We start from the raw sequence: 22478 nt of genomic DNA, 5'->3' as shown, positions 1-22478 counted from the left end.
TTGCGGCTTCGCTGAAACCGGCCTTAACTGCCAAAATGATGATAAGAAAGGTGGTTCAAAATGGCAATGTTAATGGCATATACAAAGTGGAACAACAAGTTGAGATGATTTAAGAGCATTTTTATTTTGGTAGCAATGTATGGTAAAGTTCCTAAGGAAAAAAAACGCAGTCAAGGTAATTAAAATTCCTTTTATACAAAAATCGTGTGGTCCATTATTGATAGGCACTCTATTTCGCGATGATCTAATCAATCTTCATTTTCAATAATGAATTTTTCACAAGGCTTGCTAAATACAGTTGTAGTTCAAGATATAAAAAAAGGGTTTTGTAACTTGAAAAATGTTCAATAATTTGGCATGAAGAGCGATTTAGTCAACCATAATATCAACTTTCTTACAACTAAAACCATATTTTTCTCATATTGTACGGTACAACTTTAAATTTCACTTCCAAGAACGACTATCCATTCAGTAAACTTCAGTTCTGGCTAAGTTAAATGTTTCTATGCAATAAGAAGTACTGCCTACCAAATGTAATAAATATTGGGGATTGTTCAACATTCTAGAGCGCATTCGCACCCCACACGTTTGCTTCTATCCAATCGAGATAATGTGCCACTTCCGTATAGATCCCGTACGACTTCGCATACAAGCGATGTCGTACTCCAAGCGATGTAATGCCTACGATATAATACGTACAGGTCGTACCATTCGTCAGCAGCTGCAACGGACCACCGGAATCTCCCTGACAGGTGTCCTTCTTCGAGGTGGCGCTACCGACACACAGCTGACCTGGTCGCAATCCGTGGCGCAAACGCCGAAAGTATCGCGAGCAATCGTCTCTCGGAAATTCATCCAGCTGTACCTTCATCAGCGTTGGTGACAGTTCCGTGTCGAAGAAGTCGCGCCGTCCAAACCCGGACGCAACGAACTTCGATGTTGGTCGCTGCTTCGAATCCCACAGACAGGCTGGACGTATGTGTTTGCTTAACTGGACTGGCCGTTCAAGACGCACAATAGCTACATCATCGTACGGTTGGGTGCGTGGATATTTCGGATGTCGACGAATGCGATCGATCTTAAGCTGGAGCTCATCGTATGACTTTGACGTAGTGTCATACTCGCCGAGCCGTACTACCGTCGGATCGTGATCGGAAAAGCAATGAGCTGCCGTGAGGACATGCTGCTCACTGATCAATGTTCCACCGCACAGGAACTCAACATCAGATGGGTCGCTTTGCTTTGGGTAGCCCAACAGTGCTTGATGAGGAAATTCACCGTACCTTGCCTGCTGGCCGCCCACGATCAGCTTCAATTCGTTCGTACAGTTGTATACATTTATTTCGTGTGCGATTGGATTGATGAGCAGAGGTATGATTTTGTGTGTCGTGGTAATAACCTTACGATATTCGTTGCACTCTGGTAAGACCAAGAAGGGTGTAATTAGTAGTTGACTTCAGGCGAATATAATGCTACTTACTCTTCACGGCAAGTCTTTGACCTTTTAGTAGCATATGCGTGAAATAAAAACAAAACAAAATGCTAGGAGAATCGTTTTCTTTTACAACAAACAAATTTCCATACCAAGACTTGCGCTGCCGATTATAAAGAAAATATATCCTGCAAGATACGGTAGTTTCATTCTTGCATAAAACTTCACTCACACCACTGTCTAGTAGGAAAGATGGTCGAACAAATTGTCTCCTGCTATTAGAATCCTCATCAACAGTGTTTAAACAAAAGATTATTCTCGAACGGTTTGCCACAAACTAAAACGTTGAGAGTGGGCTTGACTCCAGTTTATGGACGATAGCATCCCATGTCAACTGACCAATCGGACACAAAACAGGTTTTTCACATTAAAGACAAACCACAGAAAGAGCAAAAATAGATTTGAATGAGGTGTGATTTCCCTACCAAACCCAAGGTGACACTTATCAAAAGCGTTTCAAGACCAAGAAGTCGAGGGGGCTTGCGAGTGCGTGTGAGGGTGTGACTGATTTGTTGATTCAGTTCACAGTGTTACAAGCATTTTATTCGAGCGAAGTTGGGTTGGTAATACAGCCAAGTCTGTTTGCTAACGATTACAGAAGTAAAGGCATCTTTTACAAGAACCTGACTTTTTCTTTTATTCGGTCGGTTTTGTACGGCGAAACACTCTAAGAAATTCCCATTCTTTCTGTAATATTTATGGAGATGCTAATACATCTTATGTGGAATGAACATCCATCTAGAATCGATTGAAATTTGCACTGCTCCACTTGCTCACAACGCTTTTGGATAACTGCAAAATTAAACTGATATATACTTACATCACAGGGGGCTAGATTACTTTTAAAATGTTATTAATTAAACTACTGACGTCGAGGCTGACGATGGTGCTAGGGTTGCCGAGGACACTGAAACATATGACACACCGCGTGGAGGATGCTCAAGTTGCATCTGAATCTGTTGCTACTGCTGTTGGCACAGGGGCTACCAGTGATGCTGGATAATGGTCCATGAGGCCTGCTATGGTAGTGTAGTCTCTCATATTAGTCATATGCCTAATCTTTTGGTACCTTAGACCTCAAGGTCTAAGGTACGTTTCATTACATTTTACAAGAAATGAAAGACTTCTGTTCGATGCCATCCGGCCGATGGCGCTGTTCTAACCTGCTTGATCGATCTAAGTGGCTGCACAGTAAGGGAAGAGCACGTTACACTCATATGTGACCAAGCTTAGAAAAAAAAACGAAGAACGACCAGGACGGAATTATCAGCACAAACGATCGAGTAATGATAGAAGCATATGGTAGTTCCCCGTTTTAAGAGCAATCTTAAAATGTATGGTGCTACAGTCGTGCAACCCTGCGATGAAACCCTAACAAGTACGATACTGCGCGCTGATATACAAAACAAACAATCGAACTACAAGAAGATGAAGTGAAAAGATCATAGTTTTGCTTTAAAACGAGCGGTAAAAATACGTCTTTTCCTTTGGCAGTATCGAACTATTGCTGTCACAATAAACTTTTATTCTTGACTTGACTTCACAACATTCTTAAACACCAGATCTTCTAAACACATACGGTTGCAACAATCACTGTCCCCAAACTACTTGCTCGATCCAGTCCAGATAGTGTGCCACATTCGTATAGATTGCCTTGGAGTTTCCAACACCACAGGCAGCACCGGTAGACGTCACACCAACGATGTTGTAGATACAACTTCTCGGTTCCGTTATCGTTTGCAGTGGTCCACCGGAGTCACCCTGGCACGTATCCTTACCGCCAATTATACTTCCCACACACAGCTGTCCTTCTTTGATTCCTTCGCGAAAGTTGCGATTATCGCGAAACAGCTCACCACAGTCGCTGGATGGAAACAGATCCAGCTGTACCTTCATCATGTTTGTCGATAACTCGATGCTGCCTGTGAAGGAATTATTTTTAAATTGTCCTGTCCTATTGTCACTTTCGGTTGCACAAACACACACACTTACCTTCCTCCAGTTTGCCAAAACCCGTTGCCACAAATCGACTCAAGTTCAGTGCAGGATTCGTCCACAAACATGCAGGGCGTATTATCTTCGAAAACAGCACCGTTTCGTTTAATCGTATCAGGGCAATATCGTGGTAAGAGCGCGAGTTTCGATAACTTGGATGTCGGATGATCTCGGCAATGCCGAAATCGAGCTGTGACGTTGAATCTACTTTGAGATCGTACTCGCCCAACCGAACGATCTCCGGATCACCGTAGCTGAAACAGTGCGCAGCGGTCAGTATGAAGCGATCCGATATCAGCGATCCTCCACAGCTGAAACTATAGGGTCCAGTTGGTCCATCATCCTCACTTGGATACCCTAGCAAAGCATGGTGTGGAAATTCACCATTCTTCGCAGCTTCCCCACCAACGATCAGTTCCACCACATTGGAGCAATTGTACGACTGGTAGTAGATCGGTTTCGGGTTCAAGGTAAGCGATATTACACCACGCTTTGAAGAGATTACTCGCCGATATTCGTCACACTCTGTAATGTAAGCGAAACGATACCATTACTTCTACATTCTGCATACCTTTGCGGCGTGTAGAGCTTACTTTGCACAGATATCCTCTTGGCTGCAAAGAGATTGATTGAAACGTTTGTTATTCAAACCAGTTTCCACACATTTATGAGCTTTCTTTACCTGTTTGTCCATTGCAGATTACTAACCACAATCCTAGCAAAACGATTACAATATTACCAATAACTTTGTGACTAAGCATCCTACCCTAAAGAACGACGCGTCGTGTTTGGTGTTCCAAGAGGTCAACAATTCTGGCAGTAAAGTCTAGACTGCTGCTTGATAAGACTGTCCGACATGGACTAACTATGAAATGGTACGTGTTAAAGATGGGTTTGGGATAAACATGTAGTTGTACGATGTTTCCATTCATACAAGCACAATACAGTGCCGAACAGTGAAAATTAACACTCAAACATTGGGACAGTTACTTCAATTAATGAACAATTTAGTTACTTCATTCCGATATAATGTCTTTGCTAGCGAATAACAATCACATGGGAGGTTTTTGACTACATTCTCTTATCAATTTTGGCTATTTATGCTGGCTGCACTCCTTTTATTATGCTTCATTTAATCATTTAACGATTTAAGGTGCTAAAAAAACAGTTCAAAAGCTGTCGTCGCTGAATGCCTTAATGATTCGGGCTAAAAGCCCGAAGATGAATTCGGCGATCGGGCAAAATGCGTAAAAGCTTCAGAAAAAAAAGAGAGGGATTGGCTTGAAGCCACGGTAGACGACACGAAATGTCAGTTAAAAGTAGAAGAATTAACGCCAAAAAGAATTCAGCATTTCGTATGTGTTTCTAGTATTTGTATAAAATAATGAACTTTCTTCGGATGGCAATATAAAAACAATTAAAACAAATAATTGTTTTTGATCAATTTCCCATCGAAGGGAGTAATTGAAGCTCACTTGCAAGAAAAATCAGTTTTTTGCGAACGGCCTTCCGGCAGTAATCCAAAAAATTCACTATGGCGAACAAAAAAAAAATGTGGAAAATAATTCTCGATAGGAGGCACCTTGAGGGTGGGAGGGATGTGTTAACCAACTTAGGTAGCACATAGATGGCAGATAATTCGTCCTAGGGGAAGGATCCGGTATAAAGTATTGGACAGAAAGATGCGCAATGCAAATACGTATTCAACGGTATGCAATACGCCTCGAACAGACCAAAACTGAGCGAGTTATCGCCGGTTTTCCACGGGAATGCTGCAGGCAGAATTTTCCGGGAGTTTCTGGGACCACAATAGCCCGTGGAAAATCGGCGATAACTCGCTCAGTTTTTGTTCAATCGGGGCGTGCAGCATACCGTTGGATGCGTCTTTGGGCCACGCCTCTTTTTGTGGAACAACTTAAACTGATCCCTCCGGCTCAATTTCTCTGCAATTTTGTCTTATCTAGATCAATGTACAATGCCCATTAAAATAGTGAGTTTAGGGAGAGTTTGTTATAAATCCGATTTTATGGCTACACATGGGTTGCAAAAATGTAGCAAAGGTTAGGACTGTGTCCCTTTACTAATATGCTCCTCACTACTTTATAGTCCCACTACTCTTATGCTGCATATACTCCAGAAAAGAGGACTCTGAACAAAACTGTTTAAATCCTTTTAGCCGCGTTCGAGAGAAAGGTGTTCAGAAGGATTTTTGATTATAAATTAGAATATCAGGGAAGGACAATGAAGAATCCGCTGCAATGACGAGCTCTTCGAACTGTACGTGGATCTTTACTAGGCTTATGGTGGGCTGCCCAAGCGATGATTATGGCACAAGGCAACCCAGCCCGTAAATTCTTTATACGGTCATTAACTGGACAGAAACGGAGTAAAAAGATATATAAAATAAACTCAATATGATTTTGTACAAATCTTATCATTTATTTCATTCATACTCTCTCTCTCTCTATCTTTCTCTTACTCTCTCTATTTTTTCTGCATCTCACTTTCTCTTTCAGTGCATTTCAGTGTGTGTCCGCGGAAAGGCATACCCGGGCCTTAACAAACTCCGGTGACTACCATTCCTATTCATTTCCGTCTTGTCTTACAATGATCTCTCTCCTGCGTGTTCAGTTTAAATCACAAGAATTCTAATACACTTACGCTATCGTTCGTATTCTGTTACATGCTTAAATGCTTAGCCTTATTCCGTCACTCGTACTATGTTTGGTGAAGGGTTTGTGGGAGTAGGATGAGGACACAATGAATTTCCGGGAGACTGTGGGCAAAGTTTGTCTAAAACTTCTTTAAAAAATGTTTACTAAATCATCCACATGCCTCGATAGACGAGGAGATCTACTGGACGATTTCTGATGATTTAGTATGCATAGTTCAATACGTAAAACATAGATAATGATGATGATGACGATGATGATAATGACATGGGAATGAGGTAAAATCAAGACAAATGACGTTATAGTCCTCGGATCTCTGTCGGTACATATAAGCGAATAAAAAAGTTCTCTCGAGAAGTGATGTCCCAAAAGCGCCCCAAAACATACAAGCTTCTACCAATATGGATACCGATTGGGATGTAGTCCTCAGAGAGAACCGTGCGTCGTAATGAACCTACAGCATGAATATGACCATATGAAGCCAACCGGAAACTAGCGCGAAACAAAACACTACAAACAAAAATGGACGGATGTGTGGTATGCACGGCTTAAATGCGACACGCCTGTGCTACTTCTTAAACTGGTTAAACTAATACGCAAAATCTTGCTCCTTATCGTCGTACTTTGATACCGTCCACTATCTGCTCTCGTTTATCTTTTCTGACTGAGTGGCTCACCAAGGACACGCATCGTGTTGGCGTAGGACGAATCGATCTGCGGTACTACCTTTTCTGCTGGGCGAATATTCTTGATCAAATCCGACAGCGACAGGAAGCTCTGACGGCTGTCTACACGCAGCTCACGATCACCCGCACCACCGGACAGCTGCTCGATCTCTTTCGTGATCTGCTTCAGCTTCTGCTCGACGGGTATGTCTTCGGGCAGGGTAGAAACAACAGCGTCCGTGTCCTGACCGGCAGCAAGGGCCTGCTGGTGATGCAACTCTGCCGCCTGTTCGTCTTCGTCCTCTGCTTCATCATGCTCGTGGTCATCCTGTTCGTGCTCGTCCTCCTCTTCCTCTTCAGCGACTGCATTTGCACTGTTACTGCTACGTCCAACCACGTTCGTCTCATCGTCTTCTTCTTCCAACTCGTCTCCGTGCAGCTGCTGCTCGTCCTCATCCTGATCGTGCTCAAGTTCCTGCTCCTCGTCGTGTTCCTCTTCGGCGGTGTTTGCATACTGTGCGGTAGACGGACGTACGGTACGATCCTGCTCCAGAATGTCACCGTTCAGTAGGGATGCAAGTGGTGAGGTATGCTCAGCAGTCAGCTGCGGGACGACTGTTGACACGGTCGAGAAGGATACAAACTGACGTGCTTCGGCGGAAGTCGTCGAAGGTTCCGTCGTAGTGGAGGTGGTCGTGGTGGTCGTGGTGGCAGCAAGCGTCGTATAAAGCGCCGTACTAGTAGATGTTTGAATCGGACGGCTGTAGGACAAGCAACAAAAGATACGTTAGGGTACAATCATCTCTAGTCAACCAATCGATCGATATTAACTTAAAGAGTTATTTTACAGAGTTGATGTTGTGGTGAAGACTACCGATACCAGAAGCTTGAAACTACTGCTAAACCTTCCTAGTGCATCACCAAAACCCATGTCTTTGGATTAATCCTTAACTTACGAAACGTAAATGTCCTGCCTGACTGTGGTCGTATATTCATTCTTTCTTAGTTACTTGACCAAATATCATTCAAAGATGGATATCTACATCTAATTGTGTGCGTTTCAACAGTGCGAAATATCTTGTGTTTCTGTGGAAGTTTTGTTTGATTTTTGTTTTTCGTTTACGAAAATACACTTTTCATATTCCTCTTTACGTTAAATGAACTAACTCCAAACCACCAGCCAAATGTTAATGTAGATTAAGTTTAAAAAAAGCATAGTAAGAAGCAAAGATGAGGCTCTACTAACTACGAGACAGAGAGACAGAGAGTGTATGCTGAATCTTGTGAAATAGTGTGTTTTGCGGTGCAAAGGGTCTAGATGTGTTTAAGTACATTTTAAGCTCGCTCTACGTCTATCAACTCGTGTTGATTTTTTTTACAACACAGTACAGTTAGAGTTAGAGAGCAAGCTGACAGGTCTTAGCGGAGAAGGCATTACCAGCTCAACAATTCGGAAGGTTCGTTAGTGTTTGGAAAACAAAGCGATGTAGGATAGTAGCACTTAACATTAAGATGGTGGAAAGGACGTTAGCTCACCTATACGACATGACTACCCGCACGGTAGTGTATCGATCGTATGATTGATGTTTTGTTTTTCGGTTTTTGCTTTGGCAAAAGGGCGCCCAAAGCCACACTCAGGCAACGTGCAACAACCAAAAAATGGGCATTCCAAACCAATCAGTCGGAATATTGGATGTTGATGTTTTGATTATTGTGCAATGTCTTCACAGGGCTGAAGCAGATACTAATGGAACAACATGCGAGCAAATTCCATCAGAGGGCGCCACTGCGATTTCGGTTTATTCCGGGCGACGTTTACGCTATCATATTATTGTAACGAATTGATGCCTACGTGGTACATTGATTGGAGCGTTTTGTTGTTATTTCATTGTTTATTCTCCAGTTTGTTCCATCCATTGTTTGTTCATTTTCGTTCTCATTGACTTGCAGTGTTTTTTTGTTGTTATTTTTGTACGTCAAGTTTCACGCTATTTCAGTACGTATTATCGTGTTGGTATTGCTAAGGAATCTCCTCTAAGTAGGGAACGGATCAGTTTCGTGTCAGTAAAAATGGAAGTCGTCTGTAGGGGAAGAACCTAACATTTCGGGAGGGACAAGGGAAAGAATCTTGGCTCTTTGTGTGGATGTACGTGTGTGTGTGTGTGTTTGCACGCCATGCGGTGCACTCAGTCCTCGAGGTGGGTAAAGCACAATATTTACCCCTGCGCAGACGAAACCGGAATGCTACCGTAGTTGTAGTAGTAGCATCGCGTTTGCTCGCAGATGAAATCTTTCACGGCCGAACAGTCTTCCGGTGCCCACCGTAGGCTTGGCGCTTTCAGGTGCACGCATCCCTTCTGTAGTCCGCTGCTGCTAAAGATTAAAGACGCGGATAGAAGGCAAGGAAGCGAAAGGTTAGTCGTATAGTCACCGGCCGAGGAAGAAGCGGATGAGGCTTACCTGTCACGTGCAGTACGCTGTGGGGAAGTGTTGCTATTGTTGTCCAGCGGATCCATACCGACGGTTTCGGGCGATTTCTCGAAGTAGTCGAACGTGGCGTTAAACGGCAGTCCGGTGCTCATCCAGAGGAACATTCCGGTACCGAGCCGGTTACCGGACGTCCAGAAGTTGTACTTGCCGTAGCCGGCGTTCTGCAGGTACTCGGTCATCGATTCTACCTTCTCCTTTGTCTCGAACGAGGCAAGCTGCAGTCCGAGCGAGCGGCAGTACTGATAGGCAAGGAAGTAGTTCAATTCCGGCGAGTATGGGTTCATCCGGCTGATGAAGTACTGTACACCGTCCAGCTGGATGGTGGTGATTCGTTGGCCTGTTAGGGTTAAAGGCGATAAAGCAGGTTTTAATCAATCTGATACGATGATTCCCCGCCCCTGATGTTGAGACATGGGCACACTTGTTTGCATAATTCCTCTCCGAATCAAAACATTGCCCTAACCAAACGAAAGTCCTCCTGCAAACGAGAGTTTGTCCGCTTGTCTGAAGCTCTTTTGTTCGCGCTAAACCAAATGGAACGCTGCGCTTGTCCGAGAACTTGGTAACCGCATTGAATTTTGTATCATTCTGATTCAGCGAATGACGACGCTATCCCGGCGAAACTTTGCTCTCTATCAAACGGTGCTACACTGTGCAGCTGTGCGTTGGGATGCGATTACTATGCAAGGTAGCAGTTTCAGCGGTAGTTGTAGCATTAATGATAGTCTGTTCTGTCCAGGACATTAGACAAGATATTGCAGCCACAGTCTGCGGTTGACAACTGACGAGCACATTGCCGCACCGGAAACTAATATCCTTCCAGAATGTTGTCTTCGGACGAGCGTCAACAATAGCGTTGCCATCATCCAAAGATTTTAATCGGATTCTCTCGCTGCTAATGTGCCCCACCAGGAGTATTCAACATTTCGTCAGAACTAGTTGCGCAGCAACACTGACAGCTTGTGGTGAATGTTTTTCTCGTCTAAAACTGCGACTCGTTTTGAAAAAGTGATCAGCCGCAATTTCCTTTCGCATCTGTCTTTAAGCAATAAACGGCTTTTAGGATCAATTTCATCCGTCAAGCAAGACGAAATCTCTCTTTCTCTCTATTTCTTCACCAACGATCCGATGAGATGGGATAATATTGATTGGGTACGATGTGATCGGGATTGGAATCCAAACACCGCCGGCATACGGGGCAGAAACGAAATATCAATTTCATAAGTAAGCACCAGCAAAGCATCACTCTTGCATCCCACTGGCAATGCAAAACAAAAGCAATGGAACAAACCCGAACGCTGATATCCCAGAAATATCAAACATCTGTCACTCCCCTCCCCAATGGGGGAGGGAATTATCTCAAGAATTGATTCCGGACCACGCACTCTGGGTTTGTCGTTTTTGTGCACCAACAGCACGCGATGTGCAAGGAAACAGGAATTTCCATTTTATTTTTCCCGCTCCGTGAAACTCTCATCATCATTTTTTGCATAAATCGGGTAAGCCATCTTTGGGAAATTGGCTTATTTTTTTTTTTCGAAGGAAGGCCAACGCTCTTAAATGCCATCTCCTATCGCGTCACATAAAATAACGATTTTAAGCGCCTGCTACAGCGCTAGATTGAAGTGTGGTACGCTTTCCAAGCCCAACCACAACGCGCCCAGCACGGCTTTAAGGTTGAGAGATGCAGTAAAATTTTTCCACTTTTTCTGGCCTAACAACTTCTTTGCCCACACATTCTGGGAAGGGAAAATACTAATGGCAGCATAGCACGGGAGTCTTTTTTTTTAAACAAATCCGTAGGTAGAAAAAAAATATTTTATTCTCGGCACATTGGCTCTTCGCTACAACGCCCTTAAACAGAAAGCTTTTGTTTACTGTTTTCATATTAGTGTAACCCTTCAGGCGAGGGTGCATTCTACGAAAAAGGTGTACAAAACAATCCGTTAAGCTTCTAGAGGCATTTTTCAAAGCATTAAATAACACAAAATCATAATTTGCATAGAACGGTTGAATGTTAATTTAAACTCCGTATGAATTCGAATTCACGTTCTGCGCGTTGCATAACTTTAGGCGTCTTTAGGCAAATCGACCGCTTCTTAGCCACGTGATGCACTCGGTCACGGTCTTTTAAAGTATATTGTTGAAAATATGTTTTAATTTAATTTTCGCCCACATTTTGCAGCTAGAGACCAATAATGAGTATTTTCACCGAGAATAAATTCTGTTGATTACATTTTTTTCCAAAGAAAATCGAGCTGAACGTAACGCTCATCACCATACAGCTCAACGGAATTTCCGCACACTAAACGAGGGCCAAAATAAGTACAAAAATTAAGACAGCAAAACTCAGGAAAGACGAAAACTTACGCTCCTTTCACAGTATTGAAATGTGCAAGTAAAAATAAAATTTCAGGAAAAGCTTCCTTCGAACTAAATAGATTCTTCCCTTGAGATTTTGTCCTTGCTTTGATACATTTAGGAAGGCATACGCACCAGACACGGGACAAATTTGGAATCTCCTCAGGAAAAAAAAGATCAAATCAAAAACGATTCGTTAGTGTGGTAGTGTTTTGTACCGGTAAAGGTCACGGTCGTTTGATTAGTATGATTTACAAACTTCTGCGAAACCATGCAATCGTTAACGTTTTCCGAACGATTTGGGACTTTTGGGAAAAGAAGAATAATTTCTTTTTATGGTTGTTTCGATAGTTTGTCGCTTTGAATTTTTTATCCACTATTTAAAACCTGTTGATTTATGTATTTTTTTTTATTTGTCGTCTAGTCAACAAAAGCATCCTTTTTTACACAGTAAAAGACTTGATTTATACATTGACCAGCTGAGCTGGCTGATAAATGTTGGTTAGAAAAACCAAAAAAATACCAACATGTCCAATCAGGTTTATGAATTTCGTTATGTGTTTGTTGCCTTTGAAGCGTCATAATCGAACATTTCGAAAACAATCTCCTGTGGAAGATCGTACCAAATTGTAAACTGATTCCGTGAGCACCAAGGACAACGAAAAATCCGATTTTATCTTAAGAACAAATTCAATTTTCTCCCCTTTTGTACACGGGCATATCACCTAAACCAAAGACACCCCATAATACAGGGGACGAACAGACGTAATCGAATTTCCTCCATGTGATGCGAATAAGACAACAAAACAGAAAAATACAGCGTCCCACCCTTGACGATGGCCACAAAGCAGATCCATCACTGGCGGGTAGACGTGTGCGAACATCATCATCACTTCCGCTAGTCCGCGTGTCGTTCACTTGCACACACCATCACGCGTCACCAAATTCCTGTGTCTTGGGCAGGATCGGTTTGCCCACGCCCTCGCTGTGTCACAGACATCCGAGTTCATCGTTTGGTGTGGCTTAAGGGTAAATCCAAATCACATACACACACACACGCACTCACCACACACCTTATGATTCATGAAGGTTCATTAATTATGGAAACGCAACCCGGTGCCTGGAGATCAAGACCAGCCAAGCGGGGGCAGCGCTGTATCACGGGAACAGGGAAACGGGGCAGAAAAAAACCCGACGCACCATACAAAAACGATCATTTCCGGTTTCCTGCCATTGCTGTGGGGCATCGCTGTGAGCTATCCGTGTCGAATCAGCGCGTTTGCTTAACGCCTACTTATCTTTATGAGCTTTCATTCACGGCTTTTTGTTGCACATGATTGACGCCCTGCTTGCCGGTGATTCCTTTTTTGTTTTATTGTTCGGAAACATTTTCATTTCAATGCATCACAAACCCGAAGCAGGGGTTAAGTGTCCTAAGAATTCTAATTGAAAAGAATGCAGCCAAAAAATACTGTACATTCGGACTGTCCTATATCTGTACTTTAATAGTTTTCCTCACAACTGAAAACTTTGCTTAAGATGAAAATGAGAAAAAAATTCGAAGATGTGTTTTTCCTCTCAATGTTTCGGAAGTTCAAATCAAATCGATTACTCTTGCACAAACCCTTTTGAAGAAGGATGCCAACAAGCTGAACCCGATCTAGGGTTTAGGCGAAACGAGACAGATTTTTCTGTTGCGATAACGGTTCACATTGGTCGTTTTCCTACCCAGGATCACGTTTCAAAAATAATGTTCGATTTTAAAAATGCCTTAAAGAACTTGTAAGCTTTAACAGAACAAATCGTTCTATAGCTCGAGCAGAAAATTTGGTTAAGTCATGAGTAATTTCTTAGGAATCATAAAAAGCAGTTTTGAAGCTCATTAAAAATTCTTATGGAACTTTACGGACGTGTATGGAACTTCTGTACGTTGTATTCCTAAATTGTGATCATAAAAACTTAAAACCAAAAAATGGACACAATCTATTGCACGAAGCTCATAAGAATATGTTGCTCGACAATTAGAAATAAGCTTAATAAATTATTCAATAGCTTTTGCTACAAAATAATAACGTCCAACTATTGCATTATACTCCTTAACTCAAGAAAGCTACTTAAGAGCTGTTTAATCGTACTCGCAACTTGAGTGCTCTTTATCTGCTTCACGCTGTACTTGTAAAAAGGCGATCTGTAGAATCGTTCTCTCTTCTGGTGGTTGATCACTTCATGCTTCAAACAAACCTGAGACAGTCCTAGTAAACCTTTGAAGTTCCCTTTTTTCACGAATACATTCGCACACCCAACCACCAGAACCAGGAGAACAGTTCGACGGCTAATGGTAATGGGCTGCGGGCAACAGGTTGCGTTTTATTGACACAACTGTGCGTTAGGAATATCTAATGAAGCCATCTCGTTGCCGAACGACAGTCTACACAGGAAGCAGCAGACCGATCGATGCTGGTTCTGTGCTGCAAGTTTTAGCAACAAAGCAAGCGACACAACTTCAATCCATTCGTACACAACCTAAATACCAAAGCAACGATCCCCACATCCCCACATGGCTTCAAACTGTCATTTTAAAGCGTCCATAAATTGATCCCGCACGTAGTTCGTCGTTGAGATATTTTGTAGCGCTTATCAAAGCGCAAAAGAGAACGGCCGATCAGAAAAGTGCTTCTTTTACATTCTGCAGCTCCAAAAATACCCGTATAAATTTACTGATTCCCTCATTCTTGTACACCATAACATAAATATGCGAAGGAAAGTTCTCGCCGAAGCACTACAGGTTGTGTGCCTAACGGGTTTAAGTCCCGCATTTTTGTTTTCACCTCCAGCAGCGAACAACGGAATCGATATGGCAGTAACGGGAATTGAATGGGATACAACAACAAAAATTGCAACTCGATTAGCAGACAGTCTCCAATACGGAACGCATCTTGCTCGTAACTTGTAGCCGATACTATGGAGCGTTTATTGCTTTAGCTCTCGAATTTCTTATCTTGGGACTTTTTTTGCTCTCAACACTTATCCCCTTTCACCAAAGTCCTGATGGTTCTTAACTACTTTCACGCGACAATCATCAACTCAATCTAACGGAGCTTCAGTGTGGCGAGCATCCCCCGTAACTGTCATAAAAACCTGCGAATGCAAATGATGATCCGCTAGAACCGGAATGCGATTTACGATTTCATTGCTACCCAGGCTGAATGCTAACCTCCATTCGTGACCACCTGGCCCGGTGAACCTGACCGCGCGTCACAAAAAAAACCGGAAAATGGTGTCCCGGTTCAATCGGTCAACTGAACGGTTCTTCAGAGAAGCAGAGAACGATCAATATTCGAAGATCTTGAGGAGAAAAAAAAACAGGATACATAAAACTATTCCAAAGTCCAAGCACTAAATTTGTTTTTCTGTGCCAAAGTTGGCCTGCCCAAACCTCAAAATCGGGCACGATCGAACGGACAAGATAAGAAAACCGATTTTCCCCTCGCCCAAATATCTTGCCATGAGACTTTAATTTTCTCGTATCTATTTCGCATCGATTTCCGTTAACAGATTTCCAATGTGGCGTAACAAAACGGGCTGGCTGGCCACTTGGCTTGTGCCGCAACAGAAACACATCCATAAAATGGTTTCAAAATTGGTAGGTTTCGATTCTTTTCCGTTTATCCGCACCGAACCAAACACTGAAGATTACGATTTTACGTTTCGCTGTTGTTTTCTGCCATACCATAAAACGTTTTCTTCGGTGAGCAAATCAAATAAAATGCACAAAAATACACAAACGCCGCCGAAAAGAACTTTCTTCTGCAATAGAAAAAAAACGTCTCCAAGAGACATCCAGAAACGTTCTTTGCTGTGAAGCTAAATATGTGCGGTTTATTTTTATTTTTCTTCGCAAGCTTTCAGGCAATCTTTCCCTGGACGCTTAACCAAATAAGAGAAGGCACGGAAAGGAAAAATACAATTTGTTTTCAGCCCTCCAGAGTGGAGGCACAAAAAAAAGGTATGGCAAGCCTTATTAGCTCTTTTCGCTGTCCAAATCTAATCAGCGAAACTGCTGCGACTTAATTACAGACTTCCTGTCAGCGCTTTTTTCTGTTTTGATTTGGTGGTAGAATTCATTCCCTTCTTTCCAGCCATTAAACGTGCCGGTTAGAGTTTTGATGTGCACCAACGTTTAACTTTGTGTTGCCTTTCTTGGATGTCAGTGGTCAGTGGCATATTTACGGTATCTCACTCGCTGCAATTGAACTAAACACGTTGAAAAAAACAATCCATCGTTCCATGTGGCCAGGAAAAGAAGGTTTGTTGAGCAAAGCCAACAAAAAAGCACAACAAATGGACACCATTTTTGTGTCGATTTTGTGTCCGTTGTTCTAGCACTGTGGACACTGGGGACAGTATTCGTTCTTTGCATTTTGATAGGAGAATATAGAGAAAAGAACCGCTACTAACCGCCACTCGGCACTTCCCAAGTTGGTAATGCACAATGGAGTACTTGGCAATAACTATGGCTGTACAACGGTCTTTTCCGCATAGAGACAATGGTCGCTATTTAAGTAGCTTTCAACTCTTGATGTGCTCTTTCTGTTAGAATTGTGCAGTCAAAATAGTCCCAACTGGTAACAGTTCTACTTTGCTACTTTAATTTACTTTCCATTTGAAACATCAAGCTCAAGAAATTCAACTGTCTTCTACTGTCAACGCCATTAAATCCATCTTGACTGCACTGATCACTCAAGGGTTTCTTCTTGTAGCCATACCAATGCATTCACAAGCAGTTTTCCGTTGGAGAACAGGTGGTCCTTCTGAGTACAATACCGTCATAGTCATTTGCATAGATGCTTCTTCACAAGCAGGATAGAACAATCCTCCACATCTTTTAACTTCTGAACGTTTCTGGACTTGGGCCTCCAAATGGGCGAAACATTGACGTTCTCGGACGGGTTCCAACATGAATGTACGGATATTCATTTCCTGCATGCTACGTCATATAAAACTTCCGCACACGATACAGCCCGGAATGGTAGAATTAATGAGCTGCAGAAATCGCGCGTACCACCGCGAATACACTGTGCAGAACTGAAAACTGGGAAAAACCAACCTTACAAAACAGATGACAACTTGGACGTCTTCATTCATATCACATCACACATTCAGCATACAGTAAAAGCTCCGGAGAACTGCTTTTTTGCCTCCCTCCGGACCCTGACTCGTGTGTGGCTTGCAGGCTTGCCTCATTTGTGATTCCGGACGCAACGCTCTACGAAGCAATGTTCCCATGCTCCAGGGAACACTCGTCTGAGTGACTTTTGTTTCCTCACACTCGCACATCCCAAAAGCGTGAAGTTTCAGCGAAAAAGAATAAATTTAATTTCCGATGCTGCCCGGCAAGCAAGCCACTCATAATGACACACAGTTTTAGCGAATTTCCGGCCACCGGGAAGGATGGATTTTTCTTTTCCCTGTTCCAGCATGGACACAGACAACCGGAAACCACCGAGTCGGTTTGAAATTCGCTGTTCTTGGCGCTCGGGTATGAGCGTATGGAAATATCTTCGGCTGCGGTTGCATAAAGTAGCACCGGAAGTGAGCATGTGAATGTGATGTGGTTTATCAATCGGCAAATTCATTACACTGTCGGAAAAGTCGGTGACATTGGAAAAAAAACACGTCAACACGACACGATAAAAGCTCTCGAAAGCAAAATAGTGTCCATGGACAGAAAACTGCAAGAGGTGTTCTTTGTGGGCTCCTAATGAAACATCCTGTGGCGTTAGTTTTCGTAATGCCTCTTCAAACTGCAAGCAACAGCTATATTTGGAACCACTCGCTAATAGCACGGCACTCTTGAGAGTTGAGTAGAGATGCTTCCAATATTAAATAGATATTTTTTACGTCTTCAGGTCTCTTGCAATTCTCTTCTTGGAGTACAGTTCCTGAATAATCTCTTCGGACTTTAATTTCGCTCAAAAAAAACTTTTCAACCTCTCGCGCTAGACAGATCACTACGGACAACTTACCTCCTGCGTACGCCAGCACAAACACCAGACACAAAATGATGGACTTCATATTTCTTGGCAGGATGTTTCGTTTGATTTTTTTTTTTTTTTTGCGTATGATCACACGCTGATCGCTCGTTCGTGCTGGGCTCGTTCCCGGTCAAACCGATCAACAAATCACAGATCTAGCACGCTGCCGCTTTCGCTCCGCTTCTACACTTGCGGCTTTAATCACGCACACCCGTCTCGGTACACACAAAAAACACCGATCGTTAAGTATATCACTACTTCAGAATTCAGTTCTCCTCAGCACAGCTCAACGTTAGGTTTCTGTCACAAAGTCCGCAGCAGCACCAGAGCACTAGAACGAAAGCGACCCGCTTCTCTCGGACGATCTTGCACAATTGACCGCAGCCTGGCTCGAGCAGTCCCGCTTAACGCATTTCCATCGAGCGTCCGATCAGGGCCAAGTGTGTGGTGCGGGTGGAAAATAGGGACACCCTGCGATGCACCCTTCTTCCCACCCTGTCTGTCAGGGCACGCTACCTGTTCTACCGCGCATCTTCGGTTGCTCTTTCTCCTTTGCTTTGCTTTCTTTTTCGTTCACCTTCTCTTTTGCACACACTCACACGCCTCAGAAAGCTGTTCTGAAGACGTCTTCACTGACTTCTTGGCTTTCACACGCACACACACACACGCACACACAAACACTGAGATTCATCCTATTCACAACGTACCACCTCCTAGCATCACCGCCGATCGTGCAATCAGGGAACAGCGCCTTTTTCCAGTTTTTTGCCCTTTTTTGTAGCATTTTCTTTGCATTTCTCTCTCGCTCGCGCTACACTGACTTCTCTCACCTGATGCGAAGCCACAAGATCGAGAACGCGATCGCGTAATCACATCAGCTAGAAGGGACTGGTGTGCAGAAGAAACAAAAGACTGAAGCGATACAGTGACAGCGAACCCTGTACTGCTGCTCGCTGTCTCTTCTTCAGCATTTTTCCAGCATCCAAGCATCTTCTGGCGCAGTTCGTTTCGCTTCGTTTTAGCTTGTTTCTTCCTACTTTTTCCTTAATTTAAACACTTTACCTGTGTATTTGTGTGTGTGTGTGTGTGTGTGTGTGTGTGTGTGTGAGAGTCTTTTTCCCATTTCATTATTTCTCTTCTTTTTCATGTTTTTTTTTTCTTTCTTCAATTCACTCCATTCATCTGCACCTCGGTTGTTCGGTCGATTGGGAGTTGTTTTTTTTTTTCTTTCTGCGCCCAGTAATGTGTAGAAGATGTATAATTTACAACGGCCGTTTGACCGGACCCGCTTGCCTTTCGTTACCCTTTTTCCCCCCGCACACGATCACGTTCTTGCGTTAGAGTCTCGCGAGTGTTTTGTTCCGTTTACCTTTTCGCTGCTGCTCTTTTCCCTTCATCATCTGTTCTTTTCCCTTTTCCTTCCTCTTTACACACATAAAGTGTATTTCGTATTTTCTTCTTTGTTTCTTTCAATTACTATACGCGCCTTTCGTGTTTTTTCTTCTCTCTTTTCCAATTTTGCATCCTTTGCACTCGCTTTTGTTTTTTCTTTTCGAATTTTCTTTTCATATCTTTCTTTAAGAACTTTTCTTTATTTGTTTCTTTCTTGCTTGCTGTGGCGTTTCAAAACCGCGTCTGTCTTTCGCGAACGTACATCCCTTTCGTGCATCGTGCGCTTGCTGAACCTCCGTGAACGGTGCCTTCTGACACCTTCATCAACTCCGCTCGTCACAGAACTCACTCGTCACTGGCAAATGTGTGCGTGTGTATGTGTTTGCATTCTTTTCAACTTCTAACAAGCATCTTTCGTGCTTGAAAGGGTTGCGCGTTCGAAGGGGGAGGTTTCCAAACCGCGGAAAACGATTTGCAGATGAAGATTTGTGTTTTTTGGTGTGATTTTTTTTTTGTTTTGCTCATTTCTCAAAACAATTTTCATTTTCGCCTTTTTTTATTTTAACTTGTTTTCCTCGCAGTTTACAATACTTTTACTTTTTTAATAATCTAGAATGCTTTAATGCATTGTCTGCATTTTGTGGTAAGCTCATCACAATCAATCAATAATACATATAATCATCAGCTAGTTCGTTTGTTTCTTGTAATCAAACTGACAATTTTTACATTTTTGTAAAGTATTAATAGCTTCACGTTGGAAAAGGTAACTTAATTTTTCCTTAAAGTTTGTTAGAAACATCTAAAAATAAAATCCAAATAAATAAAAAATAGGTTATTATTTTGTTTGACACAACAATACGATATTAAATAAATATATTTTACTATAAGTTATCTTCTCCTTATCAGCATTTTGATTTGTGTTTATTATTTAAGTGTTTTTTTCTATTTGAGGTTATATGATAAAAATAAATGTCTTGATGTTTACAGTACATTTACAGTCTCAGCCACTAATGAGAAACTGAATTGAAAAAAGTTTATTAATTTTTACTACTATGAGAGTTTAGAAGGCACCACTAGCGAGCGGTCCAGCTTACAAACACGGATTTTCCCAGGGAAGATGAACAGATAAATAATTGCACATATGAAATTGTCAAAAACGTCAACTAAAGTCAATAACCAACCTCAACAACAACGTGAAAGCAGACATAAGCGCAAAGCTGTTGCTTCCCAAGCGGTCATGCTACGTACAGCAAAGATGAACTTATTAGACTCCTCTAAAAATATGTGGGCTATATATCTCCATGAGTTCTACGAGGATCTCACGCTGTTAATAGCGAGGTCATGTCATGAAAATGGCACCGGACAGTGGAGGCGTGGCAGGCCCAGGTCGACCTGAGGTGATAACGTTGTATTGTTTGCATCTGTTTTGATTGAATGTTCTCTTCTAATAAAAACAACAATTTTAATCAGAAGCGTAGTTTCATCAAGCTTTTCATCAAAAGCACGTTAAAGCTTGCCAAATTATGTACTCCATGTAACGCTGTACTCCGTGTAAAAACTTCTATAAAAACAATTCAGCTATATGGTCAAATCATTTACAAACATTTAGAGAAAATCCAACATTCGCTCATGCGATTGCAAAAAGTTTTCAATGACCTGGCCAAAAACTATGTAAATTGTATGCCACCTAAAAGAAGCTATTATATGTACTTTAAACCAAGACATTCAACCCTGTAAAGCCATCTTCTTTATCAGCCATCAATCTTTACACCAATAACGTTGGTGTTAAGAGGCCGATAAGAACCGTTTAAAGTTTCAACCTTAACGACTATACATTTGAAAGCGAAATTCGACACACATACACCCCACATTAAATCACACCACAGCCATAAACGCCTCACCTGACAATAGCTTTTTAAATCCCTCGGAAACCATAAGCGTCAAACTCCAGCCGATGCTCCAGACTCCCCAAAACGCAATAAAAACACCCCGAAACGGACGGAAACAATAATCTCGTTAGCTGGTTGGCAATCCCTACCGCAGCGATGCACCGGAAAGTCTTAAAGTGGGCAAAGATAAGAGAAATGTGTGAGTGTAAAGCGTAGAAGAACATATAGGTGAAAACATTCTCGTTAAAAAGTCACCAAGTTGCCTAAAACTTGCTAGAAATTCTCGGCAGAAGAAATCTTTTTCTCTTAAGGGACATGGTATCATCCCATGGGCCACTGGGAAGTGATGGGATGGGAAGCCGTTTGCTGTATGCATCTTGGTATGAGCGAGAGGGAGAGACTGTACAAAAGGCTACAGTGCCGAGCAAAACAAACAAATGCAGCAACGAGCTGCAGTCTAAAGTAACATAAGCATAATCGGATAGTGCACGCTGACGGTGGTACTGCACTTTGGGCAAGTCCTCGGAATGTTTACCCTCACGGAGCGATGGATACGTTGGGTTGGGTTGGGTTGGGAAAAGGATCGTGGAGCTCGTCAAACTGGTCAACAAAGAACCGTCTGTAAAGCTGAGCATTACTCCTGCAGGCCCCTAGACCGTGGTTTTCCGTGGAGGTTTATCGGCAAACACGGCACGACGTACAACTGCTAGCCATATACCCGGAAGGGGCACTATCGAGCCATCTCCGAGGGATGATTCGTTTCAGTGAAAGCGTGCAAGATAGAAGAAGGCCGCCACTTTATGTAGGCATGCGAGCGAGAAAAGCTCAACAGAAGCGAACAGTCAACAACGGCCGCTATGGTCTGTGTAGAGATTTCCGAAACGGTATTGTGCTAAAACAGATCTCAGGTCTGCGACTTACCTCCTTTGTGCAGAAATGCTGTGATTACTTAGCATAGTGATAACCCCTTCATCCCTTCTGTTGGTGGGATTATCATCCCTTCTGTTGGTGTTGTAAAATTAATACATTATTCCATTATTTTATAATGTTCTGGTATAATCTTCTTGGTGCTATAATCATAATCTATAGTTTGTGTTTAGTGCAAAGGATTGGTGTGATATGATGTAATGAGCGTTATTTGAATTGCTTGCATTAAGCCGAACTTTCAACACACAAAGACGGAATCTATTTTTGAATAGCATCTCTTGAATATCGACCTAGAGAATGTTTGGAGGCCAAGCTTCTGGGATGAGAAAATAAAGCTAAATATCTCGTGCCTTACCTTCAACGTTGAAGGTAAGGCATTAACGGAAAGGATAGCTGATTTTGATTAACGGAATTGTTTATCTTTGAAGTATATTAAGCAGGAGGAACATCCTGTACCCAAAATTGTGTAAACGAATTAGAATCTCAGAAGCTGATGACTAAAGACTAATGAACTTCCATAACGGTTGAGGAATGGAGATAGAATTTGTACCCATAGATTC

The 22478-nt window shown here is 42.5% G+C and overlaps 4 protein-coding genes across 5 annotated transcripts in view; all 4 read right to left on the bottom strand.

Annotated features, from left to right (window-relative positions):
* Positions 1-8371, bottom strand: part of LOC126565981 (serine protease snake-like) — a 320396-nt gene extending 312025 nt beyond the window's left edge. Inside the window, exons 1-5 of the mRNA XM_050223185.1 lie at positions 8361-8371; positions 6837-7585; positions 4081-4101; positions 3485-4012; positions 3081-3414 (exon numbers count right to left, since the gene is read on the bottom strand). Coding sequence (XP_050079142.1) covers positions 3083-3414; positions 3485-4012; positions 4081-4101; positions 6837-7585; positions 8361-8371 — 1641 coding nt within the window. The 3' untranslated portion in view covers positions 3081-3082. The remainder of the gene's footprint in view (positions 1-3080; positions 3415-3484; positions 4013-4080; positions 4102-6836; positions 7586-8360) is intronic.
* Positions 1-22478, bottom strand: part of LOC126559075 (coiled-coil domain-containing protein 25) — a 318194-nt gene that overhangs the window by 205967 nt on the left and 89749 nt on the right. The gene's annotated exons all lie outside the window — the stretch shown is intronic.
* On the bottom strand, positions 563-1514 carry LOC126565992 (serine protease snake-like). Its single transcript, XM_050223196.1, has 2 exons — positions 1481-1514; positions 563-1419 (listed from the first exon to the last, which is right to left on the bottom strand). Exons 1-2 carry the CDS (start codon positions 1512-1514, stop codon positions 563-565), a joined length of 891 nt encoding a protein of 296 aa, XP_050079153.1.
* LOC126559160 (C-type lectin 37Da) lies at positions 9041-17792 on the bottom strand. Of its 2 annotated transcripts, none has more exons than XM_050215275.1 (3): positions 17702-17792; positions 9285-9651; positions 9041-9197 (listed from the first exon to the last, which is right to left on the bottom strand). In XM_050215275.1, exons 1-3 carry the CDS (start codon positions 17748-17750, stop codon positions 9041-9043), a joined length of 573 nt encoding a protein of 190 aa, XP_050071232.1. In that variant the 5' UTR covers positions 17751-17792. The 2 variants fall into 2 exon arrangements, with proteins under 2 accessions (XP_050071232.1, XP_050071234.1); XM_050215277.1 differs by having other exon boundaries at positions 9041-9194.

This window comes from Anopheles maculipalpis, chromosome 2RL, assembly GCF_943734695.1.
Source record: "Anopheles maculipalpis chromosome 2RL, idAnoMacuDA_375_x, whole genome shotgun sequence".
In the NCBI taxonomy this organism is placed as follows: Eukaryota; Metazoa; Arthropoda; class Insecta; order Diptera; family Culicidae; genus Anopheles; species Anopheles maculipalpis.
The sequence above is the reverse complement of the archived record's forward strand: the minus strand, read 5'-3'. Positions and strand labels throughout refer to the sequence as shown.

Coding starts and splice junctions, on each gene's coding strand:
- LOC126565992 (XM_050223196.1), bottom strand. CDS start 1,514: ATGCTACTAAAAGGTCAAAGACTTGCCGTGAAGA. Junction 1,420..1,480: donor TCAAAGACTTGCCGTGAAGA/GTAAGTAGCATT, acceptor TGGTCTTACCAG/AGTGCAACGAATATCGTAAG.
- LOC126559160 (XM_050215275.1), bottom strand. CDS start 17,750: ATGAAGTCCATCATTTTGTGTCTGGTGTTTGTGCTGGCGTACGCAGGA. Junction 9,652..17,701: donor TGTGCTGGCGTACGCAGGAG/GTAAGTTGTCCG, acceptor TAACCCTAACAG/GCCAACGAATCACCACCATC. Junction 9,198..9,284: donor CAGCGTACTGCACGTGACAG/GTAAGCCTCATC, acceptor TTTAATCTTTAG/CAGCAGCGGACTACAGAAGG.